This window comes from Chiloscyllium plagiosum, unplaced genomic scaffold, assembly GCF_037043375.1.
Source record: "Chiloscyllium plagiosum isolate Xiang-an unplaced genomic scaffold, Cpla_swu_hap1 HiC_scaffold_5, whole genome shotgun sequence".
Lineage (NCBI taxonomy): Eukaryota > Metazoa > Chordata > Chondrichthyes > Orectolobiformes > Hemiscylliidae > Chiloscyllium > Chiloscyllium plagiosum.
This window is the reverse complement of record NW_028270143.1, coordinates 11,035,465-11,062,239: the sequence shown is the minus strand read 5'-3', so window position 1 is coordinate 11,062,239 and position 26,775 is coordinate 11,035,465. Positions and strand designations below refer to the sequence as shown.

The 26,775-nt window shown below is 40.2% G+C and overlaps 1 protein-coding gene across 3 annotated transcripts in view; it reads right to left on the bottom strand.

The window, feature by feature from the left end:
• The window catches only part of osbpl3b (oxysterol binding protein-like 3b), a 218,909-nt gene that overhangs the window by 34,397 nt on the left and 157,737 nt on the right, over positions 1 to 26,775 (bottom strand). For all 3 annotated transcript variants that reach the window (XM_043689591.2, XM_043689590.2, XM_043689594.2), the window contains 6 exons: positions 26,066 to 26,313; positions 21,151 to 21,288; positions 19,693 to 19,756; positions 16,563 to 16,641; positions 6,224 to 6,368; positions 2,600 to 2,744 (listed from right to left, as the gene is read on the bottom strand). In XM_043689591.2, coding sequence (XP_043545526.2) covers positions 2,600 to 2,744; positions 6,224 to 6,368; positions 16,563 to 16,641; positions 19,693 to 19,756; positions 21,151 to 21,288; positions 26,066 to 26,313 — 819 coding nt within the window. The remainder of the gene's footprint in view (positions 1 to 2,599; positions 2,745 to 6,223; positions 6,369 to 16,562; positions 16,642 to 19,692; positions 19,757 to 21,150; positions 21,289 to 26,065; positions 26,314 to 26,775) is intronic.

Below are 26,775 nucleotides of genomic sequence, written 5' to 3'. Positions count from 1 at the left end.
CTGCAGCTCAGTATCAATCTAAGGGTTTCACACTGGGGTTATTAGAAGTGTCTTCAAGGGTACTAAGAAGGCAGTTCTAGTGACAATAAAGGAAGTGAACAGTTGAGGAACCTGGGAGTTGTGTACAATTTAAGCATCATGGAGTGTGTTCTGGATTGATAGCATACTCCTACATAACCATCGCCTAGCCAGACACCCGAGGGAATGAACCTAAATGATACATTTTTGCATTCTTACAATTCAATTTGGATTCAGTATCAATTTTATTTTCGCAGACTTCATGGCTCCAATAAACCAGAGAATTTCTTATAACACCCCCCCAAGTTTCTTATCACATCTTTGTGCAAGTTACTTGGGGGAAGCAACCAAAAATGCACTTGAGTACTAACCAACCTTCAGGCACAATGATGATGCAAGTCTAAAGTCAAAAATTTGCTTATTTGACGCTCTCAAAGCATTACTGAGTAAAATAGTACACAATTCTGCTTTTTTTTCTTTTTTTTCTTCTAGAAGACACACTGACTGTGTGGACCTGGCAGTTCAGAGGACCGTCTCCTCCTCTCCCTAACACACAAAAATGGAGAGTCCTTCACACACTGATCCAGCTTCCTAAGAACCAGCTCTGAGTGGTCAGGATGACTGACTCTCCTGTTTTTTTTTTTAAATTTCCCCACACTACTGCCTAACAGCGGTAGTGCTTAATTTTCCCCAGCACCAAGTCGCGTGTGTGCGTGCAGGAGTCGGACACAGTAAAGAACAACAAGTGTGTAAATCTTTGTTTATATTCCCCGCCACCAGGAAGAAAGGAAACACCCAAGTGGCCAATGACAAGCAGTGGAGAGCCCGAAATGCCAATTCTCCTGCTCCTCGGATGTTGCCTGACCAGCTGTGCTTTTACAGCACCACACTATCGACTCTGAGCTCCAGCATCTGCAGTCCTCCTTTCTCCCAGTGACAAGCAGTGCCTCTCTCATCAAAGGACAACGATTCTGCTTTAAAGTAATAAAGGGTTGAAGATCACTTCAGGCCCATCAATTGATATAATAAAAGTTACTCAGATTTTCTGAAGTAAATGGATCTCCAAGTAAGATGCAGGCATTTGCAATGTGAAATCCTCAGTTCCATTCACATCAGTTGTTGGCAAAGCACAGACCTTCATGTATAAGCAAGTCTAAACAGACTCAGTTCCCATAGCAGCTCAGGAAAGAAGCCCTTGAGGCACAAGGTAGCTGTAAAAACAACCTGGCCACCTGCTGTATTTCTCGCAATTATAAACAATCTTTATGAAGCTAATTCAGTTAAATATATCAATGTGCACCTATAAATATTAGAAACATTCAGGTAATAGTTAATTTACAGTAGATTTAAATACCTATCAAATATCCACAATTATAGAGATAAAACTAACTGATGGAAACTATTAAGTATCAACTTTGAATCCTTCCAAGCTATGTCAAAGGGCAGCATTTCAAGAACCATACATCACTCCCACTATGTACAAGTGGCAAAATCACTGCCAAATAAGATACTAATCATGAATTCTTCAGATCTTCAGAGGTTTAGATCAATGTCCAAGTTATTCCCTGGTGTTTTTTTTAATTGCAGAGAAGGGGGAGCTCAGCTGGCAGTACATTCAGTTCTGTCAAAACATAATGCTCTAAGATGCCATTACAGCCATAAGCACATATCCTCAGTTGAAATTTTATTGAGGAACTGCAGGGGTCAGTGGATCTCATGTTTTATTTTGAACAAACATCCTTCTCAACTTGCCCTCTTACCCTCAAAGATTTGTCCATTTGTCCATCTGTTTTTACATTCCCTATGAAATGGATTTTTTTTAAACATTGTCTCTTCCTCTTTCTTTGTACAAAACCCTACCACTTTGCACTTCACTGCATTAAATTTCATCTTTCTTGTTTCTGGCCAAACTGTATAATCCTGACAAAAGCAAAATGCAGATGCTGGAAATCTGAAAATAAAAATAAATGCTGCAAATATCAGTAAATGAGCAAGTAATGGTTCTGGACACAAAGAGTTAATGGTTGACGTGCCTATCCTTGTTTAATAGCATGCTTGGAGGTGGGGAGGGCACTTAGTTGGTGGAAGAGTGAAGTTCCCACATTTTCCACCCTCCATACCAATTAGACTGCTGTCAGAAAGACTCATAGATGACCTTGTCACCCCACTGCCAATTGAAGCCCTTAACTGGATAATTATTGACATACAAAAGACATGCTGTTCATTTGAGGGACTCAACATGGACACAGACAGATGATTTCATCTGGCAGGTGAGACATCTATCATCCCCACAAGACTCTGTTCAATGTTTCAAGTGATACAGCATTTCATCAAATGTGTGTTCTGATTGACTAAACTTGAAACTTTAACACTGTTTTTCTTCACAATGATGTCTGACTTGCTGAGCATTGCCAGCATTTAAAATTCATTACCGAAGGACTAGAGTCCTTCCTCTGAAAGGCACAGAGTAAAGTTACCGTATTTCAAAAATAATGCCACACAGAATCAAACTTCATAAATTACAGTGGTCTTAATGTTAAAATGTTCAGTGTTAAATTATGTTTGACACTAAGTCCCTTACTTGGTCTCCAGATGCAGGTTGCCGATGGGGGTTTTCCACAATATAAACCTTCATGCCATCTCCCAAACAGTCGATTTACTACCTTTCCACTGTCGTCCATTATTGTCCCCTCAACCTCATTAACATTTGAATTCCAATATTTTGCCTAAAATATCAATGATAACTTGTTAACTGCAAGAAAGCCCTTCGACAGAGAACTCTGAACATCCACCAATAAGCATTCGTATACTAAAAATAGCAATGATTATTAAAAGTGGATCTTTCACGATGTGGCATATTTACATTCAAAATAACTTTACAAGTTATTATATTAATCCCAAACTTAAGATTACATCAACTTCAATTAATCGCAGACATATCAAAGCAGGTACAATAAGGTCACAATTCACTGTTTTGTGACTGACAACCTGATATTTGCCTTACAAAATTTAGGCCTAAATTTTCCAGGCATGGAGATGATCTCTGCCTTAGCAAAAACAGCAAGAGAGCCCTGAATCTGAAAGTCTTGCCCTCTGTCTCACCGTGCAGCATTTCCAACAAGGTGGGAATGTGGGCAGGTTGTACTTTGCACATTTATGGTTCAGGGAGGATACAGATGCTTTCAAACCTTCAGTGACCTTTCTGATGGTCAGAGCCAATGAGAAAATGATCTAAAGCCGGCAGTGTTCTTTAGAGTGTACCCTAGTGGGGAGATCCAGGGTCACGATTGGGACAGGTCAAGTACCCTTTGGAACTGTGAAAAGCAGACATGAATGTCCATTTAAAAAGAGTGACAACACAGTTGAACATCAAGCTGTCAAGGTATTTAAGATTTTTTTTTGCCATTTAAGTTTTTGAAAACAATGCAAAAATAAAATCAGTTTTTCCATTACATGCTGTCTGCTGATACAAATCTGAGGGTTATTATAGGATTTGTACTGCTTAACTGATGTCACACCTATCACAGTGGGGTGCCCATCAGTTTCATATTTGGTTGACAGTTTTGACTATTTATAAAAGAATCTTTAACATGGGATTTTGAGTCCAAGTGCTTATTTTTGCAAGGACTTTAGTTAAAGAAAATTGAATCAATTGAATGGGTTTTTTCCTTCACAATTAGAATGTTATTTTTAAACTAAGAACTTAATTTCATTTCATCTCAGCACTTGTTCTGATTTCTGGTTATACAAGACACCTGGTGCGTTAGCCTGGAGGTTGCAATTATAAAGGCATATGGTTGGGTAGCATGGAGGAGAAAGTGAGGTCTGCAGATGCTGGAGATCAAAGTTGAAACTTTATTGCTGGAACAGCACAGCAGGTCAGGCAGCATCCAGGGAACAGGAGATTCGACGTTTCGGGCACAGGCCCTTCCTCAGGTTGGGTAGCATGGGTTGGCAGAGGGGTTATAAAAAGGCAAGGGAGTGGTTCAGGAGTGTAGGATGGTATAGTAGCTACAAGGCCTGAAAACTTTGGTTGGCAGGAATCAAACACAAGGAGAGTAAGTTGTTGGAATGACAGGATATGAATGGAGAGTGTTGGTGGGATTTTTATTTTATTGTTTTTTTGTAAAGCTGGGATAAAGTGATGGAGTGCCATGACATCTCACTGCAACCCCTCAGGTCGTCTCCTCTGCCCTGAAGTCTCTCAGCTACCTTCCACAAGCCCCCACCCCCACGGCTCACAGCCTCACTCCTGATGAAGGGTTTTGCTCGAAATGTCGATTCTCCTGCTCCTCAGATGCTTTTCCACCACCACATTCTCTAATCTGCAGTCCTCACTTTTGGCTAGTCATTTCAGACAGTCCACTTCTATAACTGGCAATCTGGAGACTGCTTTTAATATCATCCCTGGGCAATAAGCCCCAACTCGAGTTACCACTCATACCATCATCTCGTCATCTCCCAAAAAATCTGATTACCTGGGGCAATTATTCCTAAATCAGCTTTGCAGAGTCAGGCAAACTTCAGGCCTAAATCTCGATCATTCCAATTACTTTAAGGGAATTATTTTAGAGGTCTAGTCTTCAATCTTCTTGTGAATCTGTTCTGGTCATACTAGGTTAACACAAAATAGCAGAATCGCGTGGTTATTGTGGAGATCTTTGAATGTTGTTTTAATATATTTTTATTAAATTTAAAACTAACTTGATCATTTTTCTACTTAAAAGCTGAAAGAAACATATTTTGCTAGAATGCCTGGATGATCTGCACTTTACTGTACATAGAGGCTATTTGGCCCATCAAGTCTGCACCAACCTTCCAAACACCATCCCACACAGAACCCCTCCCCTCCCACCCTATCCCTGTAATCTTGCATTTACCACAACTAATCCACTTAGCCTACACATCTCTAGACATGATGGGACAATTTAGCATGGCCAATCCACCTAATCTAGAAATCTTTGGATTATGAGAGGAACTGGATCATCCGGTGGAAAACCAATGAAGACACAGGGAGAATGTGCAAACTTCAGACAAACATATAGTCACCCAAGGCTGAAATTTAATCCAGGTCCCTAGCGTTAAAACGCAGCGGTGCTAAGCACTCTGCTGCAACTTTATCCTGAGCATTTTGTTTTAAGCAAAATGGTAGTTCAATATTCTGAAATCTGGAATCACCAGTGTCATAGAGATGTACAGCATGGAAACAGACCCTTCGGACCAACCCATCCATGCCGACCAGATATCCCAACCCAATCTAGTCCCACCTGCCAGCACCCGGCCCATATCCCTCCAAATCTTTCCTATTCATACACCCATCCAAATGCCTCTTAAAATGTTGCAATTGTACCAGCCTCCACCACTTCCTCTGGCAGCTCATTCTATACACGTATCACCCTCTGTGTGAAAAAGTTGCCCCTTAGGTCTCTTTTATATCTTTCCCCTCTCACCCTAAACCTATGCCCTCTAGTTCTGGACTCCCCAACCCCAGGGAAAAGACTTTGCCTGTTTACCGCATCCATGCCCCTCATAATTTTGTAAACCTCTATAAGGTCACAGTGGTTTGAGAATGAGGCAGCAGAAAACCTAAATGTTCGTGATATGGTGACATTTTCTTTATATCCTCAGGAAACATAGGTACAATGATGTTTGGGCAGGTATTGTCCATTTCAGATGCATTGCTTGTGCACAAATGAGATTAGACTGGTTGCTTTTTTAAGAAAATCTGTGGAAATAAATAAAACACTGCTGACAAAATGCTAAAACTTAACCTGGTCTTAAAAGTCCTTGACAGTGGGCTAGAAGTAAGGTCACATGATTAAAACCACTATACAGTGTTAATTTCAAATCAGCCAAATGATTCTTCTCCTCCAGAATTTCTAATTTGCTTCAAGATTATTCAATGAGGAATGATTTTCATATCAGCACACAGTTCTCTCACAAAAATGCTGCACAATTTTAAAGTTCTCCTTCAGCTAACAAGGTAGTTGCTTGAAAAAGTAGGCCAATGTCAGCTATGTGGTGAGTAACAACTAAATATAGATTTGACACAGTAAACGCTCTGGGCTGATACTTCACATTTTAGTTAGATGTGTTGTAGCATGATTATTAAAACATAGAAAATGATCTATAGAAATTTGAAACTGTTTACATAAAACATCAGCTTGCCTCCATTCAATTCTTTAAGGAAAACAATCTTTCATACCTTCACAAATGTCAACTTGCACTGGCAAATGCTGTTATTTGTATTTTTAATGAGAATATCTCCATAATGCTCTATCCACCTCTGTCCACTCAAAATGTTGTGTACACAAGAGGTTACTTTACTCCATTCATAATGATCTCCATACCTGAGAAGCAAACAATTTGTTTATTGTTTTGTACAGACATACAGAAATAAATAGCAGATTTATTCCATATCAGCTTGCTAACTTAAAAGTAATGAATCCATTTTATAGTACGTCCTAATGCACTTTGAGAGTTAAGAGGAGCGCTAAAATAGCTCCAAGTTATTTAACATAAATTTGAGAATTCCATTGTAAAAATCAAGGCCATGTTTTAATAGCACAGAACCTATACTAATCCAAAGGACTCTTGGTCCTCCATGAAAATCATCTAAATTCCAGCCTTTCGAGCTTCTATCTGATGCTGACTTTTAACTCCAAGGGACAATGTTGTTATTTGCTACTAGAATTCTTGAACTGAAAGCAGTTATGGGATATCATGAATTTCCACCCATTATATATCATGACCATTGGTTATCAGCAGACAGAGGATAGTAGTGGCAGAAAGGGTTAAATTCACGATACAAACTTCATAAACTGTATGTTGAAGGAAGAGAAGTGCATACATGAAAGGGATAGAAGGACAAGGACAAGAGTGGCTCTAGGCTCTATGGACAAGGAAAGGAAGTAAACAAATGTGTCAAAATTGATACAAATATGCAGTAGCTCACAATGAATACAGTAAGATTTTGTTAATGAATACATAGCATCAGCACGGGTATGATAGACCAAAAGACCACTGTCTGGACTGGAATTGTCAAATTTCCCTGCAACTGCAATTGAAATTTCCCAGTCAGAAAATCCAAGTACATTGACAGAACCTGAAGAGGAAAAAAGATCAAAGTGGGTTCAAAGAATAGTTATTGATTTAAACTTAAAGGGATTTTTAAACGTAGCCATGTTGGAGAAATAAAAAACTTACAGTACCAGTTATAACATGTATCAAGAATCCTGAACAAGGCCAATAATTTTCACACAAACACCGATGGAATGGCAAGAATTGGTCACAAAAGCACCAGGATAATCCCAAAATAAGATTGCAAAACAAATAGAATTTCACTTAAATAGCAGTCTTGATCATCAGATGGGCATTAAAGATCAGTGCATTTCTTTCCAATTTCAAGTGTTCTATGTTATTAATTCTTCAATTCTGGGCTTATTTATGTTTCCAAGTAGGTTTCTTTATATTAATTACTTTTACAGATTTCTAAGTGTTCACTTTTTGTTGGCGAGAGGTATTTTCATAACCACAAACAAATTGAAAGGAAACAGCCTATCGAATCCTTATTCAGTATGCTGACTAGAGCTCATGACATCACTGACCAGGAATCTGCGAGACTCCACTCCCCACCCCCACCCCCCACAAGAAATCAGACCAGGCTAGGACCACTCCCCGCACTTAATGCCATGAGAACCCTCACTCCCCAAATTGTCTTGCACCATTCTCATCCTAATGCTCGCTGGTAGCCAACAGCCACAAAACTATCCAGTAGTTTGATTGGAAAGTTGTCTTACTATTGCAAACATTACTGCTTCAACTTGAGAAGCAAACCTGTGTGAGATTCTAGTTCAACACCAATGCACATGGCATGTAATTGCCTTTTCATGTAGCCAAGCAAACCTCTCAGTTTTAGCAATCACTGGTGTACTGTGGAAATACATTCATCATACAGCTACAGTTGTCAAAAAGTTGGCTCACTTAGCAATCTTCATTCGTACACAAGCATAAGGGATAAATAGTAGTCTTACTAATGACTCATACAACCGGAGAATGAAGTTTTTTGAAAATCAGATTTAAATTATATTATAGCACTCTTTTCTGTCTGGAAGGTGCTATCAAAGTGGCTTTAGAGAGTCATAGCAGTGCAGCTGCTGGGTGACATACATTGCTGACACTGTATACTGCTAGTGCAATTGGTGTCTTTTATGATATTGTTAGAGGAAGAAGAATAAATGATTGGAATAGATTGTGAGGGTACTCACTGCAAAAGAAAAAGTGCTGCTAATACTGAAAGAGGGATAGAGACATAAGTGAAGATGTGAAAATGTCCACTCTGCTGTGTGTGTTTGTCTATCTCATGCTTTGTACTTGTGAAATTCAACACTGAGTTCAAGAGGCTGTTAAGTGCTAAATAGAAAAAGAGGTGTTGGTCCTCCAGCTTTTACTGTGTTTTGTTGAAACTCTGTAGTCAGCCCAGGTGGAAGTTTTAGCCTGGAAGCATGGTGACCTTTTGAAATGACAAGCAATTGGGTCATTTCTACAGACAAAGTGATGGTGGTCTGCAAAATGGTCACCCTGTCTGCATTTGGTCTCACCAATGTAACGACCACTTCATTGTTAGCAGCAAGTACAACACACCCAATTTTAAGTAGTAGTAGTAAAACTCTGCTTCACTTGGAAGATTTGTTTGGAGCCTTGGACAGTGAAGTGGGAGGAGGGGAATCACCAATTGTTACATCTTCTGCAACTGTATGGGAAGGTGCCATGGTGGCGTGAGGAAGAATTAGGAATGATGGAGCAGTGGACCTAGTTGTCACAGAGGAACCAGTCGTTGCACAATACCGACAGTGGAGAGTAGGGAAGAGGTGGCATCCTGCTGGAGGTGGAGGAAATGGAAGAGGATGAACTTTTGAATGTGAAGACTAATGGAATGGAAAGTGTGGATGGTAAAGGGAACCATGATATTGTTCTGGGATGGAGGGGAAGGGGTAAGGGCAGAAGTGTGGGAAATCGGTTGGACATGGTTAAGGACCGTGTTAGATACAGGGGTGATGGTGGTGTTTGGAATTCTTCGGTTGGATGACAAAACCGGTCATGTCGCAGTGGAAGCTGGCATCTTTTGGAACAGTTGTGACAGAGAAATTGAGAGAATGGAATAGAGCCCTTATCGAAAAGCAGGGCAAGTAGACGTGTAGCCAAGATAGGCTTGTAATGAAGATTAACAGACAGCCAATTCCTATAAACAGAAATGAATAAGTCAAGAGTGGAGAAGAAAGAAAGTTTGAGATGGACCAAGTAATAGGAGGATGAAAGCTGGAAGTAAAGGTGATGATTTTTTTCCAATTCTGGAGGAAAGCAGGAAGCAATACTGATTACACCACTGTATGTTATTAAAGAAAGAGGTGTGGATAAGTAGATGTCCAACATATCCCACAAACAGACAGGCATAACTGAAACTCATGTGGATACCAATAGCTACATCTTTGACTTAGAGAAAGTGAGATGAGATGAAGATGACATTGTTCAAAGTGAGAACAGCCAATTGATGGGGGGTTGTGGTGGATGGACTGTTCAGGTTTCTTTTCATGGAAGCAGAGAACCTTCAGACCATCTTCATAAGGGATGGATGCACAGATGGATTGCACATCCATGGTGACTACGGCCAGATAACTGGAAATCGTGGAACTGGTAATAAAACATGGATGTAAGTGGAAAGACTGAACAAAAGGAGAAGAATCAAATCAAGATAGGAAGAATTAAGGTCAGTGAAGCAGGAACAGGCTGAAGTGATAGGTCTGCCAAGGTACACCCTGCTTGTGAATTTTATAAAGGAATTAGAAGTAGGCTGTTTATAATGTGGTCTCCTCTAAATTGGAGGACTGAAGCGCAGAGTGGGTGGCCACTTCACAGAACACCTCCGCTCTGTCCACAAAAAAATGACCCAGACTTTCCACTACAGTGTTCTCTGGCCAACATCTGTGTCTCAGGCTTGATGCAATGCTCCAGCGAAGCTCAGTGCAAGCTGGAAGAACAGCACCTCATTTTCTGCAGCCTTCCAGACTTAATACGGAATTCAACAATTTTAGGGTTAAGTACCTTTCCCCCATGCTTCTCTCCACCTCCACACACCAGGCCTTGCCATCACATGAGTTGCTACAACACACTACACATTGTCAGCTACTAATAGTCCCCATTAGCAGCTATTCATTTTCCTTGGCTGGTCTTTATCCATTCCTTTGTCTGTCTGACTGTTTTTCTCCCGCTCTCTGGGCTCCATCTCCACCCATCATTAACTCTTCCCCTTCCCCCACCCTATCTTTTGTATGAAAAAAACTCTTTTCCTAGGTGCCATCAGTTCTGAATAAAGGTTGCCTAACCCAAAATGTTAAGTCTGATTTCTCTCTGCAAATGCTGCTGGACCTGCTGAGACTTTTCAGCAATTTCTGTTTCTGTATCTCCCTAGTCAGATTGAAGAACAATTAATGAACTATGCAGAGTTTGAACAAGAAGAATCAGTTTAAATTGTGCATTCAATGTGAAATCAGATCAGAGTCTCAAATGAAGAGAATGTTGATTAATAAAGATAAAATAGACAGAAAGAAAATCAATTCTCCAAATGTTAACTTCATTTGCAAATTAACTTTCAGTGCCAGAGTGTTTGTTAGGCAGCAATAAACAAGCCCCAATGTTTTGTAGCGGATTTAGTCTATATCCATGATGTCAGTACTGTGACTTGACACCCCATTCAAGTTTACAGTTCTTGAGATGCTGTGTTTGTGGAGTTTACAGAAGAACAGTGCATCTCAGCAGCTTGGGGTCTTTTAAACACTCTAGAATTTGCTGTTAAACTTAGGTTTAAATGGGGTTTAACATTGCCAGTCACCCATTATTTTTAATGGAAGTTATTTGGCTATAAAAGCTTGGCCTCATTTTGTTTGCGATCTTTTAAAATGAAATAGATGTTTCAAGATGAAGGCGGCGGCTTATGTTGAGATATGAAGACTCAGTTAGGACACTTGAGAGTTACAAGTTAGCCAGGAAAGACCTAAAGAGAGCTAAGATGAGCGAGGAGGGGACATGAGAAGTTGTTGAGAGATAGGATCAGGAAAGACCCTAAATGAAAATGAAAAAAGACAATGTTGTCGAGGTGAATACTGAGAAACAGGCTACAAGACAAGATGGGATTGAGATTCACAAGGAGGATGTGTTAGAAATTCTGGAATGTGTGAAAATAGGTAAACCCCATGGACAGGATGGGATTTATCCTAGGATTCTCTGGGAAGTCAGGGAGGAGATTGCGGAGCCTTTGGCCTTGATCTTTATGTCGTCATTGACTACAGGAATAGTACCAGGAGACTGGTTGCCCTCTTGTTCAAGGAGAGTAGCGACAACCCTGGTAATTATAGACCAGTGAGCCTTACATCAGTTGTGGGTACAGTGTTGGAAAAGCTTATAAGAGATAGGATTTATAATCATCTTGATAGGAATAAGTTGATTAGGAATAGTCAACATGGCTTGTAAAGAGTAGGTCGTGCTTCACAAACTTCATTCAGTTCTTTGAGAAGGTGACCAAACAGGTGGATGAGCGTAAAGCCGTTGATGTGGTGTATATGAATTTCAGTAAAGCATTTGATAAGGTTCCCCACAGTAGGCTACTGCACAAAATACGGAGGCATAGGATTGAGGACGATTTAGCGGTTTGGATCAGAAATTGGCTAGCTGAAAGAAGACAGAGTGGTGGTTGATGGGAAATGTTCAGTAACTAGTGATGCACCGCAAAGATGTGTTTTGGGTCCACTGCTGTTTGTCATTTTTATAAATGACCTGGATAAGGGGATAGAAGGGTGGGTTAGTAAATTTGCGGATGACACTAAGGTTGCTACAGTTGTGGATAGTGCCAAAGAATGTTGCAGGTTACAGAGGGACATAGATAAGCTGCAGAGCTAGGCTGAGAGATAGCAAATGGAGTTGAATGCAGCAAAGTGTGAAGTCATTCACTTTGGAAGGAGTAACAGAATGCAGAGTACTGGGTGAATGGTAAGATGATGTAGATGAGCAGAGAGATCTTGGTGTCCATGTACATAGATCTCTCAAAGTTGCCACCCAGGTTGATAGGGCTGTTAAGAAGGCATATGGTCTATTAGCTTTAATTAGTAGAGAAATCGAATTTCAGAACCATGAGGTCATGCTGCCGCTGTACAAAAGCCTGGTGCGTCCGCACTTGGAGTACTGTGTGCAGTTCTGGTCACCACATTATAGGAAGGATGTGGAAGCCTTGGAAAGGGTTCAGGGGAGATTTACGAGAATGTTGTTTGGTATGGAGAGAAGGTCTTATAAGGAAAAGCTGAGGGATGTGAGGCTGTTTTCGTTAGAGAGAAGAAGGTTGAGAGGGGACTTACTGAGACATATAAGGTAACCAGAGGGTTAGATAGGTTGGACAGTGAGAGCCTTTTTCCAAGGATGGTGATGACTAGCACAAGGGGGCATAGCTACAAATTGAGGGGTGATAGCTATAGGACAGATGTCAGAGGTAGTTCCTTTAGTCAGAGTAGTTGGGGCGTGGAACGCACTGCCTGCAACAGTTGTAGTCTCGCCAACTTTATGGACATTTAAATGGACATTGGATAGTCATATGGACAAGAATGGAATAGTGTACGTTAGATGGGCTTCAGATTGGTTTTAGATTAGATTACAGTGTGGAAACAGGCCTACGGCCCAACAAGTCCACACCGACCGCCGAAGCGTAACCCACTCATACCCTCTACATTTACCCCGTACCTAACACTACGGGCAATTTAGCATGGCCAATTCACCTGACCTGCACATCTTTGAACTGTGGGAGGAAACCGGAGCACCCGGAGGAAACCCACGCAGACACGGGGAGAACGTGCAAACTCCACACAGTCAGTCGCCTGAGGCGGGAAATGAACCCGGGTCTCTGGCGCTGTGAGGTAGCAGTGCTAACCACTGTGCCACCGTGCCACCCACAGGGTGATGCAACATCAAGAGCTGAAGGGCCTGTACAGCGCTGTAGTGGATTTTAAATGAAAGATTGCAATAATTAGTGGACAGATGAATAACTCATACCATTGGGATATGCTTCTAGATTAAAGGATATGTTGAATATGAATTGATGCAGATATGAAATAATGTTCCACCGTCCAGTGCATCATTGCACAAAATAAAATGTTTTACAAAGGTGCAATTAATCATACAAAAATTATTTCTAAGACATTATTCCTTAGTATCTGGAGAAAATGTTCCAGTCACATTAAATGCATCAATAAGATACTGGTACAACATGAGTAGGTAAACAGTGAGTAATCAGGAGATAAAGTAAATGACGCATTAGCCCACTACACCCACTTTGCATATGCTCATGGGTGAAGTTTGCAATTTGGCAAGGAACCTAAATTGTATAATGTTGAATTTTTGACCAATAATACTATTATTCATCATAGTGCCAACTGTGCAAAAGAACAAGGCTTGGTTAGCTTTAAAAATTCAACAAATGGAACTTGTTTGATAGAATGTTTCCAACAAAACAAATTGAATTATACATCAGAAGTACGCAGGATTAAAGATGACTTCTTTATCCACCACGCTAATGACTAAGCCAGTGTTTCGTGAATTATTTAGATTTTCCAGGTTTTAAGTAAAACATACATAGATATTCCTGTTAGGGTAAAAGGAAAGGCTGGTAAGTGTACGGAATGCTGGTTTGGTTAAGAAAAAGAAGGAAGCATATATCAGTTATAGACAAGATAGATTGAATGAATCCTTAGATGAGTATAAAGGAAGGAGGAGTACACTTAAGAGGGAAATCAGGAGGGCAAAACGGGGACATGAGATAGCTTTGATAAATAGAATAGAGGAGAACCCAAAGGGTTTTTACAAATACATTAAGGGTAACTAGGGAGAGAATAGCAGCCCTCAAAGATCAGCAAGGCGGCCTTTGTGTAGAGCCGCAGGAGATGGGGGAAGATACAAAATGAGTATTTTGCATCAGTGTTTACTGTGGAAAAGGACATGGAAGATATAGAATGTACAGCAATAAATGGTGACGTCGAACGCCTTACTGAAGTCCATATAAATCATCTCCACCGCTCTGCCCTCATCAGTCTTCTTTGTTACTTCTTCAAAAAACTCAAATCAAGTTTGTGAGACATGATTTCCCATGCACAAAGTCATGTTGACGATCCCTAATCAGTCCTTGCCTTTCCAAATACATGTACATCTCCTGCGGCTCTACACAAAGGCCGCCTTGCTGATCTTTGAGGGCTGCTATTCTCTCCCTAGTTACCCTTAATGTATTTGTAAAAACCCTTTGGGTTCTCCTCTATTCTATTTATCAAAGCTATCTCATGTCCCCGTTTTGCCCTCCTGATTTCCCTCTTAAGTGTACTCCTCCTTCCTTTATACTCATCTAAGGATTCATTCAATCTATCTTGTCTATAACTGATATATGCTTCCTTCCAAATTACAGAGGAGGAAGTGTTGGATGTCTTGAAATGGTTAAAGGTGGATAAATCCCCAGCACCTGATCAGGTGTACCCGAGAACTCTGTGGGAAGCTAGGAAAGTAATTACTGGGTCCCTCGCTGAGATATTTGTATCATGGATAGTCACAAGTGAGGTGCCAGAAGATTGGAGGTTGGCTAACGTGGTGCCGCTATTTAAGGGTGGTAAGGACAAGCCAGGGAACTACAGACCAGTGAGCCTGACATCGGTGGTGGGCAAGTTGTTGGAGGGAATCCTGAGGGACAGGATGTACATGTATTTGGAAAGGCAAGGACTGATTAGGGATTGTCAACATGACTTTGTGCATGGGAAATCATGTCTCACAAACTTGATTTGAGTTTTTTGAAGAAGTAACAAAGAAGACTGATGAGGGCAGAGCGGTGGAGATGATTTATATGGACTTCAGTAAGGCGTTCGACAAAGGACCATGGGAGACTGGTTAGCAAGGTTAGATCTCATGGAATACAGGGAGAACTAGCCATTTGGATATGGAACTGGCTTAAAGGTAGAAGACAGAGTGTGATGGTGGATGGTTTTAGACTGGAGGCCTGTGACCAGTGGAGTGCCACAAAAATAGGCATGGGATCCACTACTTTTTGTCATTTATACAAATGATTTGGATGTGAGCATAAGAGGTATAGTTAGTAAGTTTTCAGTTGACACCAAACTGGGGAGGTGTAGTGGACAGCGAAGAAGGTTACCTCTGATTAGAATGGGATCTTGATCAGATGTGCCAATGAAGTTTAATTTAGATAAATGTGAGGTGCTGCATTTTGGGAAAGCAAATCTTAGCAGGACTTATACACTTAATGGTAAGGTCCCAGGCAGTGTTGCTGAACAAAGAGACCTTGGAGTGCAGGTTGATAGCTCCCTGAAAGTCGAGTCGCAGGTAGATAGGATAGTGAAGAAGGCGTTTGGTATGTTTTCCTTTGTTGGTCAGAGTATTGAGTACAGGAGTTGGGAGGTCATGTTGCGGCTGTACAGGACATTGGTTAGGCCACTTTTGAAATATTGCAATTTTGGTCTCCTTCCTATTAGAAGGATGTTGTGAAACTTGAAAGGGTTCAGAAAAGATTTAGAAGGATGTTGCCAGGGTTGGAGAATTTGAGCTATAGGGAGATGTTGAAAAGGCTAGGGCTGTTTTCCCTGGAGCATCAGAGGCTGAGGGGTGACCTTATAGAGGTTTATAAATCATGAGTGGCATGGATAGGATAAATAGACAAAGTATCTTCCCTGGGGTGTGGGTGTCCAGAACCACAGGGTGTAGGTTTAGGGTAAGAGGGGAAGACATAAAAGAGACCAAAGAGGCAACCTTTTCACGCAGAGGGTGGTATGTGTATGGAATGAGCTGCCAGGAAGTGGTGGAGGCTGGTACAATTGCAACATTTAAAAGGCATCTGGATGGGTATATGAATAGGAAAGGTTTGGAGGGATTATGGGCCAGGTGCTGGCAAGTGGGACTAGATTGGGTTGGGATATCTGGCCGGCATGGACGAGTTGGACTGGAGGGTCTGTTTCCATGCTGTACATCTCTATGACTCTATCTTGAATTTTTTTTTTCAGGAAGCAGTTACACAAGAGGTAAATTATGTAGGTAACACGATGGACTAAGAAATAAATGGAAGTTCTTTTTCCAAAGTTGCTGAAGAAAGATATACGTTAAATTTTTGGGTGCTATTCTAAGAACTGTAGAAGCCTGTTTATTCTTCCACATTTAATGCAATCTTGAAACTAAAGTATGCATGTCAGTTTTATGGCTATACTCATTATAAAATATGAAAGTTTGGTGGATCAATTTAGATCAATCATATATAATTACGTATGAAGTTAGTCCTTCCAATTGGACAGAAAGTTAATGAAAAACCTGGCACTGAATAGGATAGTTAGACAGTAATGGGAGAAAACATAAGAGCTTTTCTGGAATACATCAAACTGGCTTTATCAGTCTGAAACCTAAGTCAATATAAACTTTCTTATTTCTTTTTTCTGTAGCAGCATTCATTCTTTAGCAGTACTTACGCTGGTAGAGTTACATGAATTGTACCAACTGGAACAATCTCCATTGATTTACCCCAGAACTTGTTCTTCCATCTCACATCTAAAGCGAAAGTTTAAAAAACTCCATAAATATAAAATGACACTTACAGACTGATCAGAAATTATAGTTGCATAAGAATACTACATTGCAATTAAAGCTAATTAGTAATTCATTATTTTAATTTAGTTACTCATCCACACTTCTCTTCATGTGCAATATTTATAGCTGCAAGTATTCTGCTTATCTGGAGAATATACATCCCCCCCAAAAAATCCTAATTTGTTTCTGCTTTCTGATAAATTCATTTCTTACTGTAGTTCTTCCTATTCAATTCATTCTAGATTAGAGTGGTGCTGGAAAAGCACAGCAATTCAGGCAGCATCCGAGGAGCAGGAATATCGAAGTTTTGGGCAAAAGCCCTTCATCAGGAATACAGGCTTCAACTCATTGTCAACAATGTTCCAGATAGCATTGTTTCTGTTTTCTGATGGATTCATTTCTTACTGCATTGTAAGGCATTATAGGATACATTCCCGATAAGTCTGACATGAACAAGTCAAACATTTTACAAATTATTTGTGTTCACAGAACACAGCACAGCAGATCATTCAGTTTATCATAACTGGCATTCTGAAAGATCGATCCAATTTATTTTATATCTCACTTTCCTAGATTTCTCCCACCTATAGTCCTCCAACACAAATTGGGCTTCTCTTCCAGAAACAGGAGTTCATTCATCACAATAATTAAAAAAAAGAGCAGTAACTATTGAAAAAGAAGAAAAATGTATTAATAGAAAGGGAAATCAGTAGAGGGATGGAACTAAGTAGATAACTCTTCCAGAGAACCAGTTTAGGAACCATGAGTCACAGGTTTACAAAGAGGTTGAGACAGAATGACAGGGCAGCAATTTGGATAATGAAGTTCAGACTGGACAATGTGTGCAACACACAAAAACAGAGCTAAAGAGGGTCAAAGTGAGTAATAAATGGTTAAAAGGCAACATTAATGATTCTTTATTTAAATGCACATAGCATTTGAAACAAAATAAATGAACTAACAGCACCAATACATGTAAATAGCTGGGATCCTATGGGTATTATGAAGAGTGCTTACAAGGAGATCAAAGCAGTGAATTAAATAAATAAAGTATATGACTTTTTGAAAGGATAGGCAGAGAGAAAAAAGATTGGCGGCATAGCATTGCTAGTATAGGATGGAATAAACTGGATAATAAAAAATCATTTTGGATCAGAATATGTTGAATCCATATCAGTGGAGGTAAGAGGTGGGGTGGAGGAAATAATAAAAATAGAGAACAAGGAAATGAAAGAGGAATTGAATAAATACTTTACATCAGTCTTAACAGAAGACATTAATAACATTCCGAAATCCCTAAATAATCAAGGGGCAAAAGGAGTAGAGGTAATAAATGCAATAATTAACATCAGAGAAAAAGTACTAAGGAAACAAATGGAGCCAAGACTGATAAATAACATGGAACTGATGGGATGCATCATAGGCTACTAAAAGAAATATATCCACGGATAGTGGAAGCACTGATCGTAACCTTCCAAAAATCCTTAGACTTTGCAAAGTCTAGAAGAATTGGAAAACTGCCAAAGTAATTATCTTATTTAGAAATGGAAACAGACAAAAAAAAATGTAGTGATAACCCAGTTAGTTTGATGTCTGTAATTGGTAAAATGTTAAAGTCTGTCATAAGGGATGCAATAATAGAGCATTTAGGAATACATAAACCAATCAAGCAGAGTCAGCATGGCTTCACAAAGGGGAAATCATGCCTGACAAATTTATCACATTTCTTTAAAGTAGTAACAAGTAGGAGAGATTAATGGGATGCAATGTAGTTGGATTTTCAGAAGACATTTAATAAGGTACCACACATTAGGCTACTAAATAAGATAAAAGCCTATTGCATTGGAGGTCATATATTAGTAGAGATTGAGAATTTACTAACAGGGAAAAAAAAGATTGAGATAAAAGGGCACTTTCAGAGTGGCAAACTGTTAACTAGTGGAGTACCTCAGCAAATCAGTGCTGGGGCCACATTTGTTTACAATATAGATTAATGAGTTGAATGAGGAAAGTGTAGACACAATAGTCAAATTTGTCATTGCCACAAAATAGGAGGGAAGGCAGGTGGTGAGGATGACATGAAGCATCTAAAAAAGGATTGTAAACAAGTAAAGCAAGTGGGTAAAAACTTGACAGATGTATATAATGTAGAAAAATGTGAGATTGTGCACTTTGGCAGGAAAAGAGAAACTGAATAGTATTTCAATGCAGTTGGCCTTTATTTCACTAGAAATGGAATACCAAAATAGAGAAGTTTTGTTCTAACTATACTAGCACCAGTCTGACCACAGCTGGAATACACTGACAGTTTTGGGACCCCTATCCAAGTAAAGATATACTGGCATTGGAGACAGTCCAGTGATGGTTCACTCGGCTGTTACCAAGTATTAAAGGACTCTCTCATGAGGAAGGGTTGAGTAGGTTGAGTCTAGACTCATTGGAATTTAGAATAATGAGGTGACTTTATTGAAACATACATGATTCTCGGGGGACCTTACTGGGTTGGTGCAGAAAGGTTGTTTCCCCACGTGGACGAGTCTACAACCAGCTGTCATAGTCACAAAATAACAGGTCGCCCTTTCAAGACAAAGATGAGGAGGAACTACTTGTCTCAGAGGGTAATGAATCCATGAAATTCTTTACGACAAAGGGCTGTTGAAAGTGGATCAATAAGTACATTTAAGTCTGAGATGGACAGATTTTCAAACTCCAAGAAACCTCGGTTTATAGGGAAAAAGCCAGGAAAGTGGAGTTGAGGATTATCTGATCAGCCCATGATTTCATTGAATGATTTGCTTCTCCATTTTACAGACAGTCCATTCTATTCTGCAGCTCGAGATTCATACATTTCCCATTTCCAACCTAGTATGCATAAAAACTTCCTTTCTGACTGCTACTCCACAATGAAATTTCCAAATTGCTATTATTGCTGAGTATTACAAAACCTTCATTTCATAAAAGTTCTTCGGGTCCTTAGCAATGACAACATTCTCCATTCCAACATACACCTACCTTGCCAGAAAGTAAAGTTTTTTGATTCAGCGTGACATGCAGATATTGGAGGATGGTGGCTGACCTAAAACAAAACATTGTTGGAAAGTGAAGTACGTTACAATTTAAAAAAAATTAGATTCCCTACAGTACGGAAACAGGCCCTTCTGCCCAACCTGTCCACACCAACCCTCCGAAGCGTAACCCACCCAGACCCATTTCCCTCTGACTAATGTACCTAACAATATGGGCAATTTAGCACAGCCAATTCACCTGACCTGCACATCTTTGGATTGTGGGAGGAAACCGGAGCACCCGCAGGAAACCCACGCAGACACGGGGAGAACATGCAAACTCCACACAGTCAGTCACCCGAGGCTGGAATCGAACTGGGTCCCTTGCGCTGAGGCAGCAGTGCTAACCACTGAGCCACCATGCCGCCCATTTTCCTCCATAAGTTTGCTATTTAATAGTTACCTTTATTTTTAATCTTAAATTTAAATAAAAGTCCAAAATTCACAAATATACTTTTGTCTTTAATTGTCAATTTAATGTGTTTATTGCTATTAGGGCCTTCATCTGCCAGGGACACAGAAAAGTCCCAACTTGATGGCGAGAGTATCTATCCCTTAACTTTGATGGAGTTAACTCACCTGCAACTTGCCAAAAGCCTGCATTCATGGCTCTTTTAACTTAATTTGTTTCTACTTCTGTAATGAAACCCTTAAATATCAATAGGTAGAAGCTTCAAATTCAGAGGATTGGAAAATTGAACAGAATGCGGTTCCACCAAACTTCTGCCAAAATTGCACCCTTTGGATAAACACAATAAGGAGCAATGCCTTAGCATTTCCTGGGCAGCCCTCGGAGCTTTAGACACAGTGCTTTAAAGACCTTTGTGGAAATCACATCACCCAAGAGGTGTTGACATTTTGGCGAAGATACCAAAGCTTAACAATCTCGTCACTCTCAAGATAAACTGATGTCTATGGAATCAATTACTTTTGAAAGATGTACTTCTGCTCCACCTAGAGTCTAACTTATCAAGAGTCCTTATTGCCATTGCAGCAGCATGATATTACTGATGCACCAGTTGCAGGTATGTGGTGAATAACCCTGGCCCATCTTCAAATGATATGTGTCTAACTGGATGGATGTGTGGCCCACACTGCAATACTTCTACATGTGGAACAGGCCAATTGCCATCGAACAGCTTGACTGTATAAGACAAAAACCGCACTGGAAACCACTTAAGGTGTTCTTTGATAAAATCTGTTGTAATGTACATAGAATTAACCTGTCTCTTAGAAATTAGAAGAGAAACACTTCTGAATTACAAGGTATGTATTACAAACATAATTTGCTTAACTACAAACGTTTTTTCCCAGTTTCCCCATACGAGAACCCGTTCAGGAATCCCAGTTGTTCAGTCACTTTCTTTATACTTGTATATACTTGTTATGCAGCAAGAGCCATTACCTGTTCAGCAATAAACCAGAAGCCTTGTTCTTTTCTTATGCATTCATATGTCTCCCCTAGAACTGGGTTAAATGGCTTACTTCCAGCTCTGTAATATGAAGATGCATATGCTGAAACTGCAAAAGCTGCGACAAACACCTATGGGAATACAAGAGATGAATGACTGTTCTTATTCCATCACTTTAACTGCTTAACGGAATATTGGGCCCATTAGATTAGAAAACCTGAACCATTACCAATCCATTACATGCATATCAAATGTAGGGATGTTCATTAGACATGCATTTCTCCATTGAAAACAAAGAACGAAGAAAACTTAATAAATCTAAATCTGAGATTGACTTTATAAATTCTATTATCATTCATTGCTTCAAAGTAATTTGGACAAAACAAAACAAATCTCAAATATACATTTTCTTATCTGTGTTTTTTTTTGCTGTTTATAAAAGCTGGCAAAGGAAAAGAATTTTACAATAATCCTTAGTACAAAATTTAAATGTGTGCAATTTTACACTCCTCCAAAATATAACAATTTTATCAAAATTTTGTAATAGCTACATTGAGGTAATGGATTTGTTATCACACGGATCGGCTCAGAAGTCTAATTCTTGATCTTTCCTGGAAATTTTAGTGAAATTGCAGTACTCAGGCAACAAAAAAGGCAGAAGTGAATGATTGTCACAGAATGGATTGTTCAATCCAGCACCAGCTTGGCTAGGGTTATTAAAATTCTTCTGAAAGGTAATAAGCAGGATAGATAAAGGGAAACAGTGGATACAATACATTTGGATTTTCAGAAGACATTTGATAAAGTAGATGTCAGGGTACTTAAGAATCCAAAGAGGAGAAAGTGAGGACTGCAGATGCTGGAGATCAGAGCTGAAAATGCGCAGCAGGTCAGGCAGCATCCAAGGAACACGAGAATCGACGTTTTGGTCATAAGCCTGAAGAATTCCTGAAGAAGGGCTTATGCCCGAAACGTCGATTCTCCTGTTCCTTGGATGCTGCCTGACCTGCTGCGCTTTTCCAGCAACACATTTTCAGCTACTTAAGAGTCCATGCTATTGGAGATAATATATTAGCATGTATAATGGACTGGCTAACTAACAAAAGACAGAGTATTGGAATAAGGGGGAGCATTTCAGTATGGCAACCAGTAACTAGTGGACTGGCACAGGGATCAGTGCTATGGTCATAATATTTTATAATATATTGTAATAACTCAGATGAGGAAAGTACATGTACAATTGCCAAGTTTGTAATAACAAAAACAGGTGGGAAGGCAAGTGGTGAGGATTACAAAGAAAGTACAGAGGGATACATGCAGGTTAAGCGAATGGACAAAAGCTTGGGAAACTGAATTTAACGAGCAAATTGTGAGGTTGTGCAGTTTGGCAATAAGAATATATGAGGGGAATATTAGTTAAATGCAGAAAGACTGTAGAAAGTTACAAGACAGAGGGCTTTGGGAGTACTTGGTGGGCGGCACGGTGGCACAGTGGTTAGCACTGCAGCCTCACAGCGCCAGAGACCCGGGTTCAATTCCCGCCTCAGGCGACTGACTGTGTGGAGTTTGCACATTCTCCCCGTGACTGCGTGGGTTTCCTCCGGGTGCTCCGGTTTCCTCCCACAATCCAAAAATGTGTAGGTTAGGTGAATTGGCTATGCTAAATTGCCCGTAGTAGAACATAGAACATAGAACATAGAAGAATACAGCGCAGTACAGGCCCTTTGGCCCTCGATGTTGCGCTGATCCAAGCCCACCTAACCTATACTAACCCACTATCCTCCATATACCTATCCAATGCCCGCTTAAATGCCCATAAAGAGGGAGAGTCCACCACTGCTACTGGCAGGGCATTCCATGAACTTACGACTCGCTGAATGAAGAACCTACCCCTAGCTTCAGTCCTATATCTACCCCCCCTTAGGTAAGGTGTTAGGTAAGGGGTAAATGTAGGAGAATGGGTCTGGGTGGGTTACGCTTCGGCGGGTCGGTGTGGACTTGTTGGGCCGAAAGGCCTGTTTCCACACTTTGGTAATCTAATCTAATTCAAATCTAAAAAAATCTAATACTTGTGCATAAATCACAAAAACCTGGCATACAGGTTCAGTAGGTAATAGAGAGGGCAAATGAACTACTGGCTTTTATTTCAAAATGAATGGAGAATATAAAAAGGGAAGTCTTGCTAAATCTACTCAAGGTACCAGCTTAGCCAAATGACAGGTGGCATTCTGAACAGTTTTGGGCCCTTAATCGAAGGAAAGATATAATGGCATTGGAGGCATTCCACAAGGTTGATCCCAGGTATGGAGAGATTATTTTATGAGGTGAGGTTGAGTAGGTTAGGTCTGGATTCACTGGATTTTAGAAGAATGAAAGGTTACTTTATTAAAACACTCAGACTTTTAGGGACTTGAAACAGTAGATGCGAAAAGCTTATTTTCTGCTTCTGGGGCAGACGATGACCCAACAGCATAATATCTGAATAAGAAAATTGTCCTTTTAAGGCAGAGAAAAAGAAGAATTTCTTAAGGCAGTTAATTTGTGGAATTTTTAACAAAGAGGGGTCTCGAGGTTAGATCATTCAGTATATTCAAGGCTGAGATAGACAGTTTTATTTTAATTAATAAGGGAATTAAGAGTGATGGGGAAAAGAGAACAAAGTGGAATTGAGGGTTATCAGATCTCATTAGAGTCAGAGATGTACAGCATGGAAACAGACCCTTCGGTCCAACCCGTCCATGCCGACCAGATATCCCAGCCCATATCCCTCCAAACCCTTCCTATTCATATACCCATCCAAATGCCTCTTAAATGTTGCAATTGTACCAGCCTCCACCACTTCCTCTGCCAGCTCATTCCATACACGTACCACCCTCTGTGTGGAAAAACTTGCCCCAAAGGTTTCATTTATATCTTTCCCCTCTCACCCTAAACCTATGCCCTCTAGTTCTGGACTCCCCCACCCCAGGGAAAAGACTTTGTCTATTTATCCTATCCATGCCCCTCATAATTTTGTAAACCTTAAGGTCATACCTCAACCTCCGACACTCCAGGGAAAACAGCCCCAGCTTGTTCAGCCTCTCCCTATAGCTCAAATCCTCCAACCCTGGCAACATTCTTCTAAATCTTTTCTGAATGCTTTCAAGTTTCACAACGTCTTTCCGATAGGAAGGAGACCAGAATTGCATGCAATATTCCAAGTGGCCTAACCAATGTCCTGTACAGCCGTAACATGACCTCCCAACTCCTGTACTCAATACTCTGACCAATAAAGGAAAGCATACCAAACGCTTCTTCACTATCCTATCTACCTGTGACTCCACTTTCAAGGAGCTATGAACCTGCACTCCAAAGTCCCTTTGTTCAGCAATACTCCCTAGGGGGATCTTACCATTAAGTGTATAAGTCCTGCTAAGATTTGCTTTCCCAAAATGCAGCACCTCACATTTGAATTAAACTCCATCTGCCACTTCTCAGCCCATTGACCCATCTGGTCAAGATCTGTTGTAATCTGAGGTAAACCTCTTCACATTAAATCAGACTCTATGCTGAATGACAATGCTCCTACATCCTTATGGATAAGCAATACATTTTATTCTGTAGGCACAGGCAATATCAATGTTTCCAAAGAATAAAAGAACCTTTCAGTTAGGAATACTTTACTTACCCATGAATGAGCCACAAATATTGGCCTCGTCAACGACACCCACTTAAATTCCCGTGAACAAACAAAAGAAGTTTCATCTTGTAAGCAACTTTTAGTAAACAAGGGAATGAGTAGATGAAAAGGAATGGGAGTTAAAAGCAGTGCAAGTTATTCTTTTTCAGCACATCGTCACTGAGAATTCTAGGATTTTGACCTAATGACATTGAAGGAACAGTGATAATTTTCAAATCAGGATTGTGAGTGGCTTCGAGGGGAATTTGCAAGTAGTAGCGTTCCCTTGTATCTGCTGCTGTACACCATCTTGAGGGTAGTGCTCATGATTTGGAAGATGCTGTCTAAGGAGTCTGGGTGAATTTCTGCAGTGCATTCTGTAGATGGTACATACTGATGCTTCTGAGCATCAGGGTTAGGGTTGAGGAGTAAGAGGAGAAAGTGGATGAAGCTGAATGAAGAGCAGCTACCCTTTGGGAAGAGGGCGCTGCTCTTCATCCGAGGCCAATAGCAATAGATCCAGATTGTATTTGATGAACTGAGGGTCTGTATTGTCCTGGGTGCCATGTCTCAATCTTCTATGTTTCATTTTGCTTTCCTCTGATGTAATAGAGACTTTGGCATGAACTGCAGATTCTCTCATCAGACAATTAGTAGCCTCAGTGATGGCTGTTCGGAGATATATTTAGTCTCACATTTCACCTCACCCAGCTCCAATCCCATACCCACTGGTCCCAAACAGACAGGCAGCCTGTCTTCTTTATGAGAATCTAAACTTAAATCAGCTTCCCACCAGATATGGGTTATAAAACAGACCCATCTCCTGTTTGCCTCCTGGTGAAAATTATGTCTTTGCTTCCCCCTCCACGGATGTTATCTGACCAGCTCTGCACTTAAAGCATTTTCAGCCTAAACTGTACATGGAAATCATTGCAAACATAAAGGTAAGACAGAAGGGCAGATCAACTCAAAGATAGACACACATCAAGAGTAGAAATAGGTAAGAATCTAAGAGATGAAAAGCATTGTTGGAGGAGGATATGAACCATATCAATCTACAGTTCGAGATTATTGCCAGGCAGGTGCAAAACTAATTGCACTGGAAATTCATACTGATTTATCATGAGCAACAGAAAGTCAATAGCTCTTAATTTCTCACTAACAAAACAATATACATGAAGAAATTCAAACACGTATCCTGGATCTAGTGCAGACCTTGCATGTGCAGATGAAATAAAATATTCATTTACCATCCTTTCAAATGGGTCATCAGTTTGAGATGCCGTATCCAGTAGCTCACTGTATTCCAGCTCTTCACAGAGGCGCTGGAGCGTGTTCACTGGTTCGTTTAACTGAACTGGCATGGAAACTTTAGAAAGGTCTTTCCCTATGTTATTCCTTAGAATATTCCACAAGCTTATGTTACTATTGGTTGGTCCGGGAACAGGCAGGCATGATCTTCTTCTAACATTGTGACTTGTACCATTTTGAGCAGGACCTGTTTTATTTAAGTAAAAGAAACACTGCTTAAGATCATGAAGACTTGGTCATAAAATTACAGTGATTGTTACAGTTTGTTTTGCACAGATAATTTAAGTACTCACTTTTCCTGAAGAATACCACTAGGGTAAGACATACAGCAGTTAAACATTAACTGAGCCATCACAGTCAAATTTGATATAGTTTACAAATACATTGGGGGAAATGTTCATCCCATTCAATCGATAGGAAACAAACAGGATCAGACAGAATGCAAGGTTAGCATTCTGCCCAACATTCTTCTCCAGTGGGCTGAACCTTACTTTTTTTGGCCAAGTCGGAGTTGCATGGAGTACCTTTTGAAGGGCTTGTCGCCAGAAGTCCAGTGAGTTCTCTTGTCGCATCTTTTCCAAACATGGCTCATTAATCACCTATCCTGTCTCAATGACATCCTCATGTCCAATTTTCACCCCATCTTACC